This window comes from Camarhynchus parvulus, chromosome 14, assembly GCF_901933205.1.
Source record: "Camarhynchus parvulus chromosome 14, STF_HiC, whole genome shotgun sequence".
Lineage (NCBI taxonomy): Eukaryota > Metazoa > Chordata > Aves > Passeriformes > Thraupidae > Camarhynchus > Camarhynchus parvulus.
Genome location: NC_044584.1, coordinates 4,823,751 through 4,839,852, shown reverse-complemented (window position 1 = coordinate 4,839,852; position 16,102 = coordinate 4,823,751). Strand labels below are relative to the sequence as shown.

At 53.2% G+C, this 16,102-nt stretch overlaps 1 protein-coding gene across 1 annotated transcript in view; it reads right to left on the bottom strand.

Moving 5' to 3' along the window:
• PKD1 (polycystin 1, transient receptor potential channel interacting) overlaps window positions 1–16,102 on the bottom strand; it is an 80,080-nt gene that overhangs the window by 46,537 nt on the left and 17,441 nt on the right. Inside the window, 3 exon segments of the mRNA XM_030957948.1 lie at window positions 1,086–1,255; window positions 2,235–2,306; window positions 2,798–2,869. Coding sequence (XP_030813808.1) covers window positions 1,086–1,255; window positions 2,235–2,306; window positions 2,798–2,869 — 314 coding nt within the window.

Sequence of the window (16,102 nt, the reverse complement as noted above, 5' to 3'; positions counted from 1 at the left end):
GCTGGTTGCTACAACATCTCCCCCAAACATGTCAACAGCTCCAGGCCCGTGTGATCTTCCCAGATCAAACCCATCCAGCTGTCCAGCTTCCTCCACGGCCTTCCTGCAAATGCTGAGCCACTTCTCCTAAGAGCAGTCCCCGGAGAGGAGCACGGCACGGGAACTGCTCTGTTTTCCACCACCAGCCTGGCCATTCTTCATCCCCTGCTGGTCACTGAGAGCTGTCAGGAGCTGGCACGCTGTCCCAGCCTACTCCCATTACACTGAATTACCCAGAAGGCAGCCTCACATTATTGTTTCCACACTGGCTTAAAGTAGTTCAAGAGGGAACAACTAATTATCAAGAGCAGCAACAGCGCCAAGTGTTTTCCCCTTTGATAATTCCTGCAAGATGCTGCAAGCTGGGGTAGCTTTGCTGGGGAAGAAGGAACAACCATCACCTGGATTTTGGTCCTGGGGAACACCGTGCCTCACCAGGCAGCTCAGCTGGCTCCCACCAGCTTCAGCTGGGTCCTTCAGCCTCATCCCTGCATCCTCCTGTCACACAGCCCCAAATTAAAGGAGATACCTGCTGCCTGCCACAGGGAGCCCTTGCTCTTCCTCCCTCTCTCTTATTCCAGAATAACCGAGCATCCAGGCAGGATTAGTTTCCTTAGGGCTCTCCCTTTTCCAGGGAATCACTGCCTGACATTTCTCCTGGTTGAACAGTCAGTAAAATGCCCCTGGAGCAGGGGGCTGTAGATCAGGGCAGCGTTCATTCCCTCCCAAAGTGGTGCCCTGCCAGCTCAGCATGTCCTCAGGTGCCATCACCTCCCATGAGGTTCCAGTGCTGGAGGTGAGCCTGTTCAAACCCCGGGAGAATGACAGCCTGGGGCTGCAGGTCCCAGAGCCAGTCCTGGGGTCTCTGCTCTGTGGTCAGGGCTAATCTCAGCCCTGCTGTGGCTGCCTCGGTCCTTGGGGCACAGCCTGTGTGACCAACACCTGATTAATTAGATCAGAACTGGTCACTGGAGGTCTGAGGAGGCCCCGGGTGCCCCTGAGCCCCCCACTCCCACTCAGCCAGCTCCATCACAGCCCCTCCTTACCACAGGAGGCATTGAGGACCAGCACATCGAAGAGGGACAGGTTGGCCACCTCGGGGGGGTGGGCACACCTGGTGTCTGATGCCTCAAGGACTCTCACTTTCCTGTCTTCCACCCAGCGGGGCAGCCAGGACAGTTTGCAGTCACAAACAAATGGATTCCAACTTAAGTTTCTGTCAGAGGGAGATCAGAACAAGTTAGGGATTAATGTGACATGTGCTAAGCCTTAATTACAGCAGTGTGCCGAGCCCTCCCTGTTCCCATCTGTGCCACTCCACTGAAAGGCTTTGGAATAACTGGGAGAGGAGTTAATGAATAGGGAATCAAGCAATAATTAACGTGATTTTTCTAGAGGCTAGAATTAGGCAAGTACTCCAAGTACTTTTTTAACTCTACAAATAATTGTTGCAATTAGAAGCAAATGACAGACACAATCATATATCTAAAAAAATCTGCCATGCAAGAGCCCCAGGGTATGAGGGCAGCCTCTCCTGCTCAGGGAGACTATTTACAGCCCATTAAAAAATAGCTAAGAGAATAAAATTCATCTGTCAAAAAAAAGAAATGCAAAGTCAATGATAATCTTTCCATGTGGCAGCTCAATGAAAAGAGGGAAACTTTAATTGCAGCGAAGCTTGATCCAAGTCACAGCCTCTGGCACTCAGCTGTGAGCAGGACAGAGCTGGAGCTGTGTGTGGAGCTGATGCCAGCAGGGCATCTGAAAACTCAAATCACTTAAGGACAACCTCTTCGAGTGACTTGGACACGTCAGTCAGGACCTACCATGCTGCAGGAATCACTGGATGCTCCAGGCCCAAGGTGTGACCATGCAAACAGGACAGTGCGACCATGGGCAGAGACAAGAACCTCAGCAGAGCTGGTGTGGGAGAGAAGCCAGGAAGACAAGAAGGCAACAGCAGAGGTTGGAGATACCAGGAGACAGAGGCAGAGAGCAGGAGGAGGTCAGGACTGATGGACAACAGGACCCAACAGATTGAGAAAGGAACTGGAGACACCCCAAAAAGCAGCTGCTTGGGTGGCCACCTGCCCAATATCTCTCCAAGTCAGCACAGCCTCCCACCCCAGCAGGAAAGGAAGGGATGTTTCAAGGAAAGGTCTAAATAAAGAACTGGGAAACAAAGATGAACTTACATTTCACTTAAATTAAATAAATTATCAAATATTCCATCTTCTAATGTAGAAATCTGGTTGTGGCTTATATCTCTGTAAAAGAGAGAAAAATTCATGTTAGAAGCAATTTCCTTGTCAGTGCAGCTTTTCCCTGTGAGGGTGGGCGGGCCCTGGCACAGGGTGCCCAGAGCAGCTCTGGCTGCCCCTGGATCCCTGGCAGTGCCCAAGGCCAGGCTGGACGGGGCTGGAAGCAATCCAGGGTAGTGGAAGTTGAACTTTAAGGTCTTTAAGGTCCCTTCCAGTACCAACAGACATCTTGTGATAATTGTCCTTCTCTGGCCTTGAGCTCCTCTCCATCCAGCAGCACAGAGGGTCAAACCCTGCCCAGCTCCAAATGCCAATAATTCCCAAATCACTGGAGTGAGCAGCTCAAGGCCTCAGGGAAGGAGCCCATGGACAGGAGCACGTGGGGCTGGGGAGATGAGGTGGGGCAAGAACAAAGCAAACCAGTGCAACACGAGCCAGAGCCCAGCTCAGCGCGCTGGGGGGCACTGGGAGGACTGGGGGGAACAGCAAGTACTTACAGCTTTGCCAGAGAAGTCAGGCTTCTGAATAGCTCAACATCTAAACCACTGATCCTGCTATTGGAAAGATTCCTAGGGAAAGAAAAAAAATCCATTTTCAGCCTTCGTTCAACCCTGTTTTGTCACACCTCCATGACCAGACCTCAGAAGAGCCTCTCTCCAAACCCCAGCCAGAATCCTGACTGGAAAAGGGATGTATTGAAGGTAGAACATTTTTCCCAGCCAAAGAAAACACCTTTCCCAAAACCATAAAGCATTTGCTGCTCACATAACCTGCAAGAAGAGATCAGGAGCCTCAGGATGTGCCCCCACTCTGCAGCACACCTGGAGCGATTACACCATGCCACACGTGCTACTGAATGTGATGCATCCTCTTAAAAGACATTCAAGTCTAATCTATGTTCAAAGAAGTCATTAAGAAGTACTTTAGACTCAAGTAGTAATTAACTCAGAGCAAAATTTATGATGAACTTCCAAGTGTGTTTGTCGTGCCAAAGCCCTGATCAGTAATTACACAATTGATGCGTCAACTCCACGTTTTAAACATCTTTTTGTCTCTCTTTGGAAAAGCTTAAAATGGAAGAAAAAGCAGCAATAAAGAATATTTTCCCGTTTGAAATCAGGACAGACTGTCATTCTAAAAGGAACACTGCTTAAAAAATCTCCCAGTAACACCAAGAGCCTTCAGCTCTTCCAAAGCAAAGTGTCCCTGTCCAGCCCAGCTCTCTCCTCACCCATCACCTTCCTCCCCACATTTAAATGTCACTCAGAGAAGTGAAAGTTTCGCTCATCAGTCTCCACTTGTTCCCAATAAACTTCATTATTCATTTTCAGAAAATCTCCTTTGGCCTAAACTTCCTTTGAGCAGCATCAAAACCCTTCCTCCAAGCCCATGGGATGGTTCTCACCCTTCAGGGGTTTCTGGCTGAGCTCTCCCAGGAGAGGACAGGGCTGGACACACTTTGCCATACTCCTTCCTCACCTTTTTTCCTACAAACACCTCCTCTCTCTTCTCCTGGCTGTCTCAGCTGTTATTCCTACCCCTTAATCAATTTTTTTTTTTGTTTGATCTGACATTTAAATTTCATTTATCCAAATGAAAATAATTCTGCCAAACTGGCAGGAAAATGACGTGCGATTCCAGGAAACTGGGGATAAGTGACAGGGATGGATGGCTCTTTAAAAGGTTTATTTTCCCTGGTTTTGCTGTCTGGGAGTTATTTGCCAAGCTGAGAGTGGATTCAGAAGAGTTCACCAGCAACTCCAATACAGAAGTCCAAGAAATGTGCAAAATACCAGCTCAGTAAATACATTAGGAAAAGGACATTAATAAAAATATTGGATCACACCAGCGATCAGAGCAGCTGGGACAGCAGTGCTGGGGCACAGAGCCTCCCTGGCTGAGCCCCACTCTGCACAGGGGACAGCAAAGCCACCCCAAACCTGCTTCCAGCTCTCCCATTGAAGATGAGTGAGACAGCTGGGACTGGAACCCAGGTGCTCCAGTCAGGACAGACCCTCTCTGAGCATGGCCCTGCTCCACCTCCCCTGAGTATTTCTGTACCCTGAACCCCTCTGTCCCTGCTGCACCTCTGTGGGGAAGGACCAGACTTCCAACAGCCACCCTACAGGCAGAGCAGTGCAAATATTCCCCTTCTCCTCTGAAATACCTGGAAGTCTCCCATTTGGTTTGTAGGCAGCACCTCAAGTCCAAGGGAAGGAAATGGGAGCTCCAGCTCAGATGCCTTCCTGCTCCTCGCCCAGACAAGCAAAACCTCCAAAACAAACCATTCGCGCTACAAAAAACCCCCCCCCGCCCACGCCCAACCAAGGTGCTCCTTGCTACAAAAACAGGGGGCTGGGGAAGGTGTCAGACACTGGGAACCTGTCCTTGGGGAGCCAGCACTGCTGTGGCTCACAGCTGGACAGGGCTGCTGCGCCTTGCTGCCCTTTGTCTGCTGGTAAAGGAGACATCAGGCTGGCATCCTGCACATCCTCCATTCCCTGCTGACATCAGGTGTGATGAGCTCATCAGTGATGATCAGTGCTGGTGATCAGTGCTGTCCAGTGATGAGCGGAGCTATCATGCAGACCTGCCTGTCGCTCCCAGGGCTGGTAACAGCGCTAAACCTTTCCCCTTCACTGCTGCCCTTTGTCTGCTGGTAAGAGCCATCAGGCTAACAGCCCTGCAACACCTCCAGTTTTCCTGCTACATCGGGTGGTTGCTGAGGAAAAACAGTTTTCTGTCTATTTTAGCCCTGTCTGTCACTTGATTTTCATTTCCAGTATGTTTTACCAACATTTTATTTAAGACCACCCTGACCCACAGCCCAGCGTGCAGAGATCTCCCAAGGAAGAGCTGGGCTCAGCCCCAGAGGCTGCAATTGACCCAAACCCTGACACTGTCACTGCAGCTCAGATGCTGCCCAGGGATCCCCAGCCCTTGTCTCCAGACCCTGCAGAGCTCCCTCCACGCCAGGCTGGCACCCCCTGGCACCCACAAACCAGGGCAACTCCCCTGCTGTTTCCTTGCCCTCATGATCCCATGAGGAACTGCTATAAAACCCCTCAGTTTTCAGGCTCCCTGACCTGCTGGGTGCAGAGGGAAGCAGAGCTGCTGGTGGCAGGACAGGACCAGGCATGGAAAATCATCCATCATTGTGCCTCCCTGGCACGGGAGAGGTGCCTGGGAAGCAAGCAGGGCTGCAGAGAATAAAACGAACCAGGAAACCGTGAGCAATAAAAGGCAAGGCAAGGCTGCGGGACAGAGCTCCCAAACTGCCACGACTGTGTTTTCCCAGCCCACTGCCAGGCCAGAGGAAATTCAGAGCAGGTTCAAGGCAGAGCTGGAGCCAGCAGCAAACAAGGCTCTCCATTGACATTCCCTGCACACACAGCCTGACGCCCTCCTCATGAGGAGAAGGGAAAATGTCCTTTCCTGTGGCTCAGGGGGCTTGGGGAACACGCTGTGCCTCCTGGAAAAGGGCAGCCACGAGCCACAGCTGATCAGTCCTGCAAAATGGAGCCATGTCATGTCATTCTGTGGCACACGGGGCACCAGAACTCACCAAGCTACAGCACAGGGCTCCAAGGGTGTCACTGAGAGCTCCCCACACTGCCACACTCCACCTCCCAGCCCAGCTAAGGGAGAGATTCAAACACTCTGGAAAAGGGAGGTGGTTTAGTGAGGAAGGTGAAGCTTTGGGAAAGAAGGGAATATTCAGTAATGAGGGCGTCAGCCTGAGCCTTGGGAGCCTTCAGCTCCATCCCAGCCCTGCCAGAACTCGCTGTGTGCTGCTGGGTGCATCCCTGAGCTGTCATACCCCAGAGGGGCTGAGGGTGGATCCAGCACACACAGCACCAGCCCGACCTGCTGCCCGTGGCCTTGGGGAATTCTGGGGGAATTCTGGGGGAAAAGCACCAAGAACTGGCTCCTTTCTCAGCGGCTGCCCCGCAGCAGAGCCAATGGAGGAGGGAGGGAACGAGAGGATGGAGGGCGGCAGGAGGCAGCAGGAGGGCTCAGTGCCACCCCCTCCATCTCAGTGATGCCCAGGAGCCCCTCAGTGCCAGCCCAGGGGTTATTCCTGCCCACTGCTGTGGCCAGGCTGGGTTTGGGCACTGCTGTTTGCTCCCTCACTCCATGGAACACAAAATGTTCAGCAGAGCACGGGCGGCCCCGCTGCCAAGGCTGATGTCATGCTCTCATTATGTCATTTGTGGGCTCTGCCTCCATCTCACAAAAAGGGAGGGAGGCAGAGGCAGGGCAGAACTTCCCCAGCCCCTCTGGTGCAGGGAGCCCTGCCAGAACAGTAATGGGAAAAGCATCCAGAGACGGAGAACGTCTGAGCGAGAGGAGCCCATGGCTGGGGCAGAGCAGGGCCCAGGAGAGCAGCCCCAGGTCTGAGAGCTCAGCAGGGCCGGGGCTCCAGGTCTGAGAGCTCAGCAGGGCCCAGGAGAGCAGCCCCAGGTCTGAGAGCTCAGCAGGGCCGGGGCTCCAGGTCTGAGAGCTCAGCAGGGCCGGGGCTGGGGCAGCAGAGCCCCAGAGGGAACACAGCTCCCAGCACTGCTCCCATTTCTTACCCCACCACGCAGCTGTGGTGCCCCTGGATCCCTGGCAGTGTCCCAGGCCAGGCTGGACAAGGCTTGGGGCAGCCTGGGACAGTGGAAGGTGTCCCTGCCACGGCAGGGGGGCACTGGGTGGGATTTAAGGTCCCTCTGAACCCAAACCACTCCAGCACTGTGTGAGAAGCCAGGCTGCACCACTCCACACCCTGTGAGCAGTGAGAACAAGGGACACAGGGACACGTGGGATGGCTGGTGAGGCACAGCAAAGCCCAGAGCTTCCAGAGCCTTCCATGGCCTGGCAGAGCCACAGACTGCCCAGAGATGCCCTGCAGAGCCCCAGGGCTGCCTCCCAGGTTGCCATGGCAAACACTCGCCTGTCTCCAGGAACAAAAGGCAGCACGGAGCTGATCCTGCCTGACACACAGAACAGGCTTTCCAGAAAAGAGCAGGAAAAACTCGGTGTGCTTTTGCCTGCCTGAGCCAGGAAAAATTACAGGTTTTTGCTGATCAGATTCCTTTTTTTGCTTCGTCTTTTGGCTTGCACCTCTCCGAGGAAGCACTGCAGAAGCAGCAGCACTGGTGTGCAGAGGTGATGAGAGAGATTATTTCCACAAATGGCTCTGGAAATCTGGAAAAGCAGGGATTTTCCTGTGTGCTGGGCACAGGGAGCAATGCTGTGCTCCTGCAGGAGGGGCAGGGACACTCTGCCTGGCAGGAACAGCCTCACAGCTCTCCTGCACCAGGAGCTCTCTGCCTTCCAACACAGGCAGGAGGGAAATGGCACAAGGACATCTTCACCCCCAGTTATGGTTTCATGCTGAAGCAGGGATTTTCCAAGGCAAAAGGATTCCAGCTGCACCACACATCACCCGAGAGCTGCAGCTCAGCACTGTCGCAGACATCTTTTCATGGAAAAATCCTTTCCTTAGGATTTTGCCTCCTGAGAAGGTGAGAGGCCTCAGGAACAAAATGTAACCAATGGTTATCTGCTGCTGTGGAATGCAACAGGTTCATCTGTGATTGGTCTCATGTGGTTGTTTCTAATTAATGGCCAATCACAGTCAGCTGGCTCAGACTCTCTGTCCGAGACAGAACCTTTATTGTCATTCTTTCTGATTCTATTCTTAGCCAGCCTTCTGAGGAAACCTTTTCCTCTATTCTTTTAGCATAGTTCTAATGTAATATATATCATAAAATAATAAATCAGCCTTCTGACACATGGAGTCAGATCTTCGTCTCTTCCCTCATCCAAGAACCCCTGTGAACACCATCACACAGCACCAAGAGGGGCCTTTCCCTGTGAGCACCCTCCTCTCCCTGAGGCTCTCACAGCACCAGGACAATCTATTTGTGCATTTTGCATTTATGAGTTTCAAACGCTGGCCCGAGTCCTTGCCTCTCTCTGAGGAATTTGCCCCCAAAAACTTTTTCACAAGAATTCATCTAAAAACGGAATGTTTTTCTCCCTACAGCAAAATCCTGATTGCTGATAGGAAATGCAAGAGGAGCATCTGTGCCATGTTCTGCTCACCCTGCGCTCTCCTGAAGAGAGCAGAGCCCTCCCAAAGCACCTCACAGGGCAGCAGGGCCAGGAGCAGAGCCAGGGGTCTCTCCCAGCTCCTGCAGGACCACGAGCAGGTCACTCCATCACCAAGGGCTCCCTGAGCTGCTCCCTCACCTCCCAGCCCTGCCTCACCCTGCTCAAGGCTCTCCCTGAGCGCCAGCACAACAAAACTCTTGGACCTGCAGGAGTAAACCAAGGCTGGAGTAAATCCTGCCAGCTCTTCACAGCTCAGGAAAGGGGCAGTGAGAGCCTGTGCTCTGAGCAGCAGGGAAAGACTGAGCTGAGGGCTTGGGGCACCCCAGGGGACACAGTCCCTCCTACACACGAGGTGAGGCTGCAAACACTGCAGGATGCACAGCTATGGCATCCCTGCCACTGCCAGGGCATCCCAATCACACCCAGGGCACCCCTGCCACTGCCAGGGCATCCCAGCCACAGCCAGAACATCCTCACAACAGCCAAGGCATCCCTGTCATGGCCAGGGCATCCCAGCCACAACCAGAGCATCCCAAGCACAGCCAGGGCATCTCAACCACACCCAGGACATCCCAGCCACAACCAGGGCATCCCAAGCACAACCAGGACATCCCAACCACAACCAGGGCATGTCAACCTTGGCCATGGCACCCCTGCCACAGCCAGAACACCCAGACAATAGCCAGGGCACCCCTGTCATGGCCAGGGCATCCCAGCCATGGATGGAGCATTCACAGCACGGCCAGGGCAGCCCCAGCAGGGTCAGGAGAAGGGCTCCCTGCAGGTGGGAGCTGTCTGCAGAGCAGCTGTGCTCCAGGAGCAGCTCCTCAGAGCCCTGCAGGCAGCAGCTCCCCGCAGACCTTCCCAAATAAGGCTGTGGAGAAGAGCAGGGATGGAGCCTGGAACACAGGGCATGTGTGACCTCAGGCAGGACGTCAGGCTGTGGCAGGGCTGTCCTGCAGCCATGGCACCCTGTGCTCCATCCCTCTCCCTGCCCAGGGGGATCCCAAAGCCAGGACCTGCAGCTCAGCTCCTTCCAAGTCATCCTCACCATGAGCCGATCCCTGCATCCCCAACACCCAAACAACAGAGCCAAAGGTGAGGGGGGCACTGGGGCATCACCAGGGGAGCTTGGGGAGGCCAGGAAGGGGACAGGGAGGGGGACAGAGGGATGGCGCCGTTCTGAGAGGTCCCTCCCACCCTCTGAGGGACCGGGAGCTGGCACTGATCACAGCTGGCACCAGCCCTGCTCCTGCCCTCACTGCCAAGGGCTGGCTTCACGTGGCACAAAACAAGGAGAGCGCTCAGGCACAGCCAGCCCTGTGACAGCAGGGCGAGGATGGGAAGAGCAGAGAGCCCCAGAACCCAAACACTGCAATGGAGCTGCCGTCCGCAATTAGCGCCGCGCGTAAACGAGCTGTCTGCAGCTCCAGCCAGGGAAATGTCAGCCCTGCAAACACTCATCTGCCTCACGGAAAGTCTGCAGAGCAACCAAAGATGTGATAAATCCAACTATCTTCCTAGCACACGTGGCACAGCCCAAAGCCAACTGCTTTCCATGCAGGTCCCACTTCTTCCCCCAAAGCCCATCTGCTCCCACGGCCTGTGCCCTGTGTGCCAGCACACAGCAACCCCAGTGCCCAGCTCTGCCCTCCTGAGAACCCAGCACGTCTCCAAACCAGCCTGCTGGGAGCCCAGGAACATTTGATTTTACCATAAAAAAGGGAGCCCTCTGGAAGCTGTAATTTAGGGATTACCCAGCTGAGCCACTCAGTGCTTAATCTTCCTCACACAAAGTGAAGAGTTTTCAGTAAGTGTTTAGGTATCACTGATATTAACTCACCACTGGGACAGGGAATGGCATAGATAATCTTCGCATCCTGGTTTTTTTACGACTCAATTTGTATTTATTTTGTAAGTGAGCCTTTTCCTTGGACAGCTGTCCTCTAGGGGTGTGAGAAACACTAAAACCCCAATTCCATTTGGCCCTAGCACCGTAAATTCTGCAGTCCACAGGAAAGGAGCCACAGGCAGGGCTCACAGGATGCAGGGGGCTCAGGATAATGCTGGACTGGTCACAGGGATGTGACACTGAGCTGACAGGGCAGCTGGAGCCAAAGGGACATGGAGAACTCCAGGAATCTTCTCCAAAGCACACATCCCATCTGCAAACACTGGTAAAGTCTGAATGGGCTGTTCCTTGGAAACCCTCTGGGGTATCTGGGTTTTGTACCCCAAAAGGAACAGGGGAACAATTTTGGCATCACTGACACAGAATGAGATCCACAATCCAGGGACTGCCTGAGCCTCCAAAACCCAGGGAGACCTGTAAAACCCTTCCTGCCCCTTCTGAGCTGAGCTCAGAGCACAGCCCAGCTGAGAGAATGTGAGACTGATAAGGCAGCATCAGATCAAAAGGCATTTCTTCAAACAGCTGGGAAATAACTCTCCCATTCCTCGCACAGAGCAGTCAGTAGTTGTCAGGCACCAGCAGCACAAACAAAGGGAAAACAAAGCGCAGGCAGCAAAAGACAGCCCTCACAGGGATCAGGAATCCTGCAAGGCTTTAGGTGGGAAGGGACCTTCAGGATTAGCCAGTTCCACTCCTGCCACAGGCATGGACACCTTCCACGAGCCCAGGGTGCTCCAAGCCCTGGAGCTCACAAAGGACTGAGGAGAAACAGCAGCAAAGCCTCTCATGGCAGGTACAGCAGACACACAGAGGGCACACGGGATCCAGAAACACAGGAATGTCTCATGGCAAAGCCCCGGGGTGGCTGAGGGACGGTGTCACCACACAGAGCTGAGCAGACCACATGAAAAAGGGTTTTGGCCATTTCCTCCTGGGTCCTTTGCAAAGTCTGAGCTCCACGTCCTGCTCCCAAATTCCCCACCTGTACCTCCTGCAGGCACATGGAGCACACGGATGGGGATGGCACCAGCCTGGCTCCACACTGACCTGCCAGGACCTGCCCCAGTGCTGACACGGACACAACCTCCCATTGTCCCTGTCCCCAGACCTGCTCTGTCCCTTCCCAGGGCAGTAACACTCCTCAACCCTTTCCCTTCACAGCTGACAGTCCCAATCTGTCCAACCTTCAGCTAACAGCCCCCTCCAACACCTCCAAGTTTTCCAGGTTCCTGGGTGGCTGCTGAGGAAAAACAGTTTTGTGTCTATTTTAGCCCAGTCTGTCACTTGATTTTCATCTCCAGTATGTTTTATCAACAACATTTTATTTAAGAGGCTCCCCTTTTCAGGCTCTCACCAACATCCCTCAGCTCGAGCATGGAATGTTCCCTAAAGATGGAGAAAAGGACAAGAAGAAAGGAAAACCCACTCAGGTCCTGGCAGAGCATTGGCACTGATGGAGACCAACTCTGAGCAGGATTTTGCAGCACAGCCTGTGCTGGAGAGCTGATGAGCCTCCTGATTTACTTTCTTCCTCCCAGAGGGAAAACTCATGGATTTGGGGCCGTCAGATTAGTACTTGATATGTTTAAAAACAGCCCAAAGTAAACTTTGGTGCTGCTGTGGGCTGCTGAGCACAGCCCTGGGTTCAGAGCCACTGCTGTGACAGAAAACCCCCAGAGCAGCAGGGCTGGGAGCAAAAAGCAAAAAGAGCAGCACGTTCTGACACCAACCACAGCTGCAGCACAACCCAGGGCTGCTCTCCATGGCTCATCCCAACAGCTCAAACCCTGCAAATCATCTCGTTCCACACAGGTTCCACACTCCTGTTCCTGCCCAAGCCCCAGCAGGCAGATCCCAGCCTTCCAGAGGATGTTCCCATCCCACATAAAGACTGAGAATCACTGAAAGGTTTGGGTTGCAGCAAACTGATCTCGTGGGAAGTGTCCCTCCCCATGGCAGGGGGTTGGAACTGGACGGCCTTGAGGTGTTTTCCAACCCAAACAATCCTTTGGGTCAAGTCTATCCTTCTATGAAACATTCTGAAGCCAATGTTTAATCCCTTTAACATCTGTAGTGTTGCCTTTTTTCATCCCAATGTCACAAATACATGTGACATTGAGTCAAACTCAAAAACTTGACTCAGAATTCAAATTCTGACTTCTTGCAGAAATCAGATGTGTATTACATCAACGTCAGCATCTTCTGCTCCTCCATCTGCAAAGTTACTTAAAAGGCAGAGGTTTGGGAGATCTTTTTTCCACAAGTGGATTTTCCATGTTGACTGCCACTAATTACACCATCCCCTTTAATTTTTAGCTGATGCCATGCTAGGCACAGCATTGTTTCTCTCTGGGACAGCAAATCAGGACATTGGGCTAATGAACGTTTGTACCACCCCATTTACCTTCTGTTAACACTGGCACCATGTTTGTTTTGATCCAGTCGCTGGGAATCTCCCTGAGGCCCTAAAATCCATTAAAAGTGAACATTAATAGCCCAGAGGACTCTTCAGCCAGATCTTTTAAAATTCTTGGATGCAAAATCTCTGAACTTGCTGGTTTAAGAAGGTCTAACACTAATAGCAGCTGTTTAACATCCTCCTCGGTTACTGCTGGAGTGGAAAGTGTTTCATCATCCTCATATGATACAAATACATCACCTGGCTTTTTTCCAAATAGAAAACAGAAATATTTACTGAGCAGTGCTGCCTTTTCTGTATCTTCATTGATAATTTGACCATGTTCATCTATTGACCAGTATTATCTAACTCCTTTAGTTCCCAAAATACTTGAAAAACTCTTTACTCTTCCCAGCCTTGCTGGACAGAGACTTTCCCTTAAGATTCTTTTGCTCATCAGTGTTCCATGGGCCTGAGCTGAGCCCACCCTGCTCATCACAACCAACATTTCTCTTTCCTATCTTGTATATCTATTTTCTGTTTGTGCTGTGAGAGCTTCCACTGCTCATTCAGGCTCTCACAATGCCACAGGCAGAGTCCTGAGCATCCACAGCCTCTCTGGGCAACATGTGCCCTGGAAGTGTTACACCACCCTCACAGGAAGAATTTCTCCCCAGTATCCCACCTAACCCTCCCTGTGCTGGTGTGAAGGCTTCCCCCTTGTCCTGGCCCTCCCAAGTCCCTCTGCAGCTTTCCCTGTGTCCATCACTGACCCTTTAAGGGCTCCTCTTTAAGGACCTGATGCCCCAATGCTTTGTTCTCTCCTTCTCTGCAGTGAAGATGATAAGGAAAGAGAAATTTAGAGAAGTAAAAAAAAATTAATGCTCTGCTGTATCATCCTATTAAAAGAGGACCAGCCCTACCACATATCCCTCAGGGATGGTTGCAGCCTTAATTTGAAGCTCCTTAATTTGAAGCTGTTCCATAAAAAGCAATTTTCAGTCTTCTCCTCTCTCCATGCAATCTATTTTTTGTGCAATTAAATTCCATCTTCCCATTTTCTCTAATTCTGGCACATGCACAGCAGCTGCTTTGTCCTTGACATGCACAACCCTTGGATACCTGTGGGAGGTTAATGATGGAACCCCAGAATGGTTTGGGTTAAAAGGGACCTTAAAGCTCATCCAGCTTCAATCCCAACACCTTCCCCACTATCCCAGGGTGCTCCAAGCCCTGTCCAACCTCGCCTTGGACACTTCCAGGGATGGGCAACCTGTGCCAGGGCCTCGCCATGCTCTGAGTCAAGGATTTCTTCCCAGTATCCCATCTAACCCTGCCCTCTTCCAGTTCAAAACCAACAGAACCCGGAATGGTTTGGGTTGGAAGCGACCACATCATTCCAAGCCACCTTATCTGCACCCAGCCAGCCAAAGCTTGCACAACTCCTGCAGAAATCAGGAATGTGTGGGACTGTGTAGGACCCCCCGAGGGACCCCGCTGTGACCACCCCAGCCCAGAACCTCCCTGAGCTCCAGCAGAGCCTGGTTTTCCATGCCCAGGGCCGGGCACCTCCACGGGCTCTGTGTGTGTGTGCGTTTGTTTGGGATTTTGTGAATAGGGCTGCTCAGCACGTTGAGTCCTCCCCGCAGGGCTGATGTGCTAGAGCCCATTGGCTCCCTATTCCCCAAAGGAAACATCTGCACATTCCAGACACATTCTGTAACGGGAGTGAAACCCATCCTTGAAGTGAAATTTTACAGCCTCCACAGCGCAAAATAACGATCGCTGGCAGGGGCCAGTGGAAAAGTAATGTTTAAAATATTATTACAGGGAAGCGGCTGCCAGAGCCTCAAATTAATCACTTGAACGTGTCTCTGGTGCGTTATGTAACGCTGGGCCAGCTCCTGCCTGGAGCACAGCTCTGCTCCGGCCACATCCCCCTGTCCAGCTCTGCTCCGGCCACATCCCACTGTCCAGCTCTGCTCTGGCCACATCCCACTGTCCAGCTCTGCTCCGGCCACATCCCACTGTCCAGCTCTGCTCCAGCCACATCCCCCTGTCCATCCTGCTCCGGCCACATCCCACTGTCCAGCCTGCTCCGGCCACATCCCACTGTCCAGCTCTGCTCCGGCCACATCCCACTGTCCAGCTCTGCTCCGGCCACATCCCACTGTCCAGCTCTGCTCTGGCCACATCCCCTGTCCAGCTCTGCTCCGGCCACATCCCCCTGTCCAGCTCTGCTCCGGCCACATCCCCTGTCCAGCCTGCTCTGGCCACATCCCACTGTCCAGCCTGCTCCGGCCACATCCCCTGTCCATCCTGCTCTGGCCACATCCCACTGTCCAGCTCTGCTCCGGCCACATCCCACTGTCCATCCTGCTCTGGCCACATCCCACTGTCCAGCTCTGCTCCGGCCACATCCCACTGTCCAGCTCTGCTCCGGCCACATCCCCCTGTCCATCCTGCTCTGGCCACATCCCACTGTCCAGCTCTGCTCCGGCCACATCCCCCTGTCCATCCTGCTCCGGCCACATCCCACTGTCCAGCTCTGCTCCGGCCACATCCCCCTGTCCATCCTGCTCTGGCCACATCCCCCTGTCCAGCTCCCCTGCCCTCGCCCAGAGCCAGGCCAGAGCCAGGCTCCCACTGCTGCCATGGGGACTGACATCTCCTTCTCTGGGGTCCCTTTCAGGCAGGCATGGGGACCACATTTCTTCCAGGTGTCCCATTTTTTCTTGTGCTAAAGGAAATCCCAGGAGAGACAAGGACCAGGGGTGTTTCTCCATCCCCCCTGAAAAGCAGCATTTGTCACAGCAGCAAAAGGAGCTGCTTCCCACTGTGGCCCTACAGGTCTGCTGGTTAAACTGGTTTTCTGGTTAAACTGGTTTGTGGTGGCCCACCTGGTGTGGCCATGGGGCAGGTGACAGAACAGGGACATTGTCCCCTCCTCGTGCAGTGATCACTAACTGGCAGGATGCAAATACGATAACAATGCAACTGATGCTCAAAATAAAAATTTTAAAAGCCTCTGAAGGAAAGCAGGAGCACCAAGAGCAGTGAATGCAGATCCATCTCCAGGGGAGGAAGGAAGGAAACACCTGGCAGCCTGAACCAGCAGCAGGAAGGGAAGGAGTGCAATGAGTCCAGTGGTAGCAGGGAGAATCCTGCAGGCCCTCAGGAGGGATGTTCCCCCAGCAGAAACGAGGGCAGAACTCTGCTGTCCACCAGGCTGAAGGCACCACACATGTAGGCAGAAGCTTTGCAGATGAGGATGTCTCCATCTCTGCTGTCCAGCCCTTCCAGGGGCAACCCATGCCCAATTCCAGCCTCCCTGCAGGACCAGGGCCAGCAGAGGTGCTCTGGTGACAGGCAGCTCTGAGTCCTGGGTGG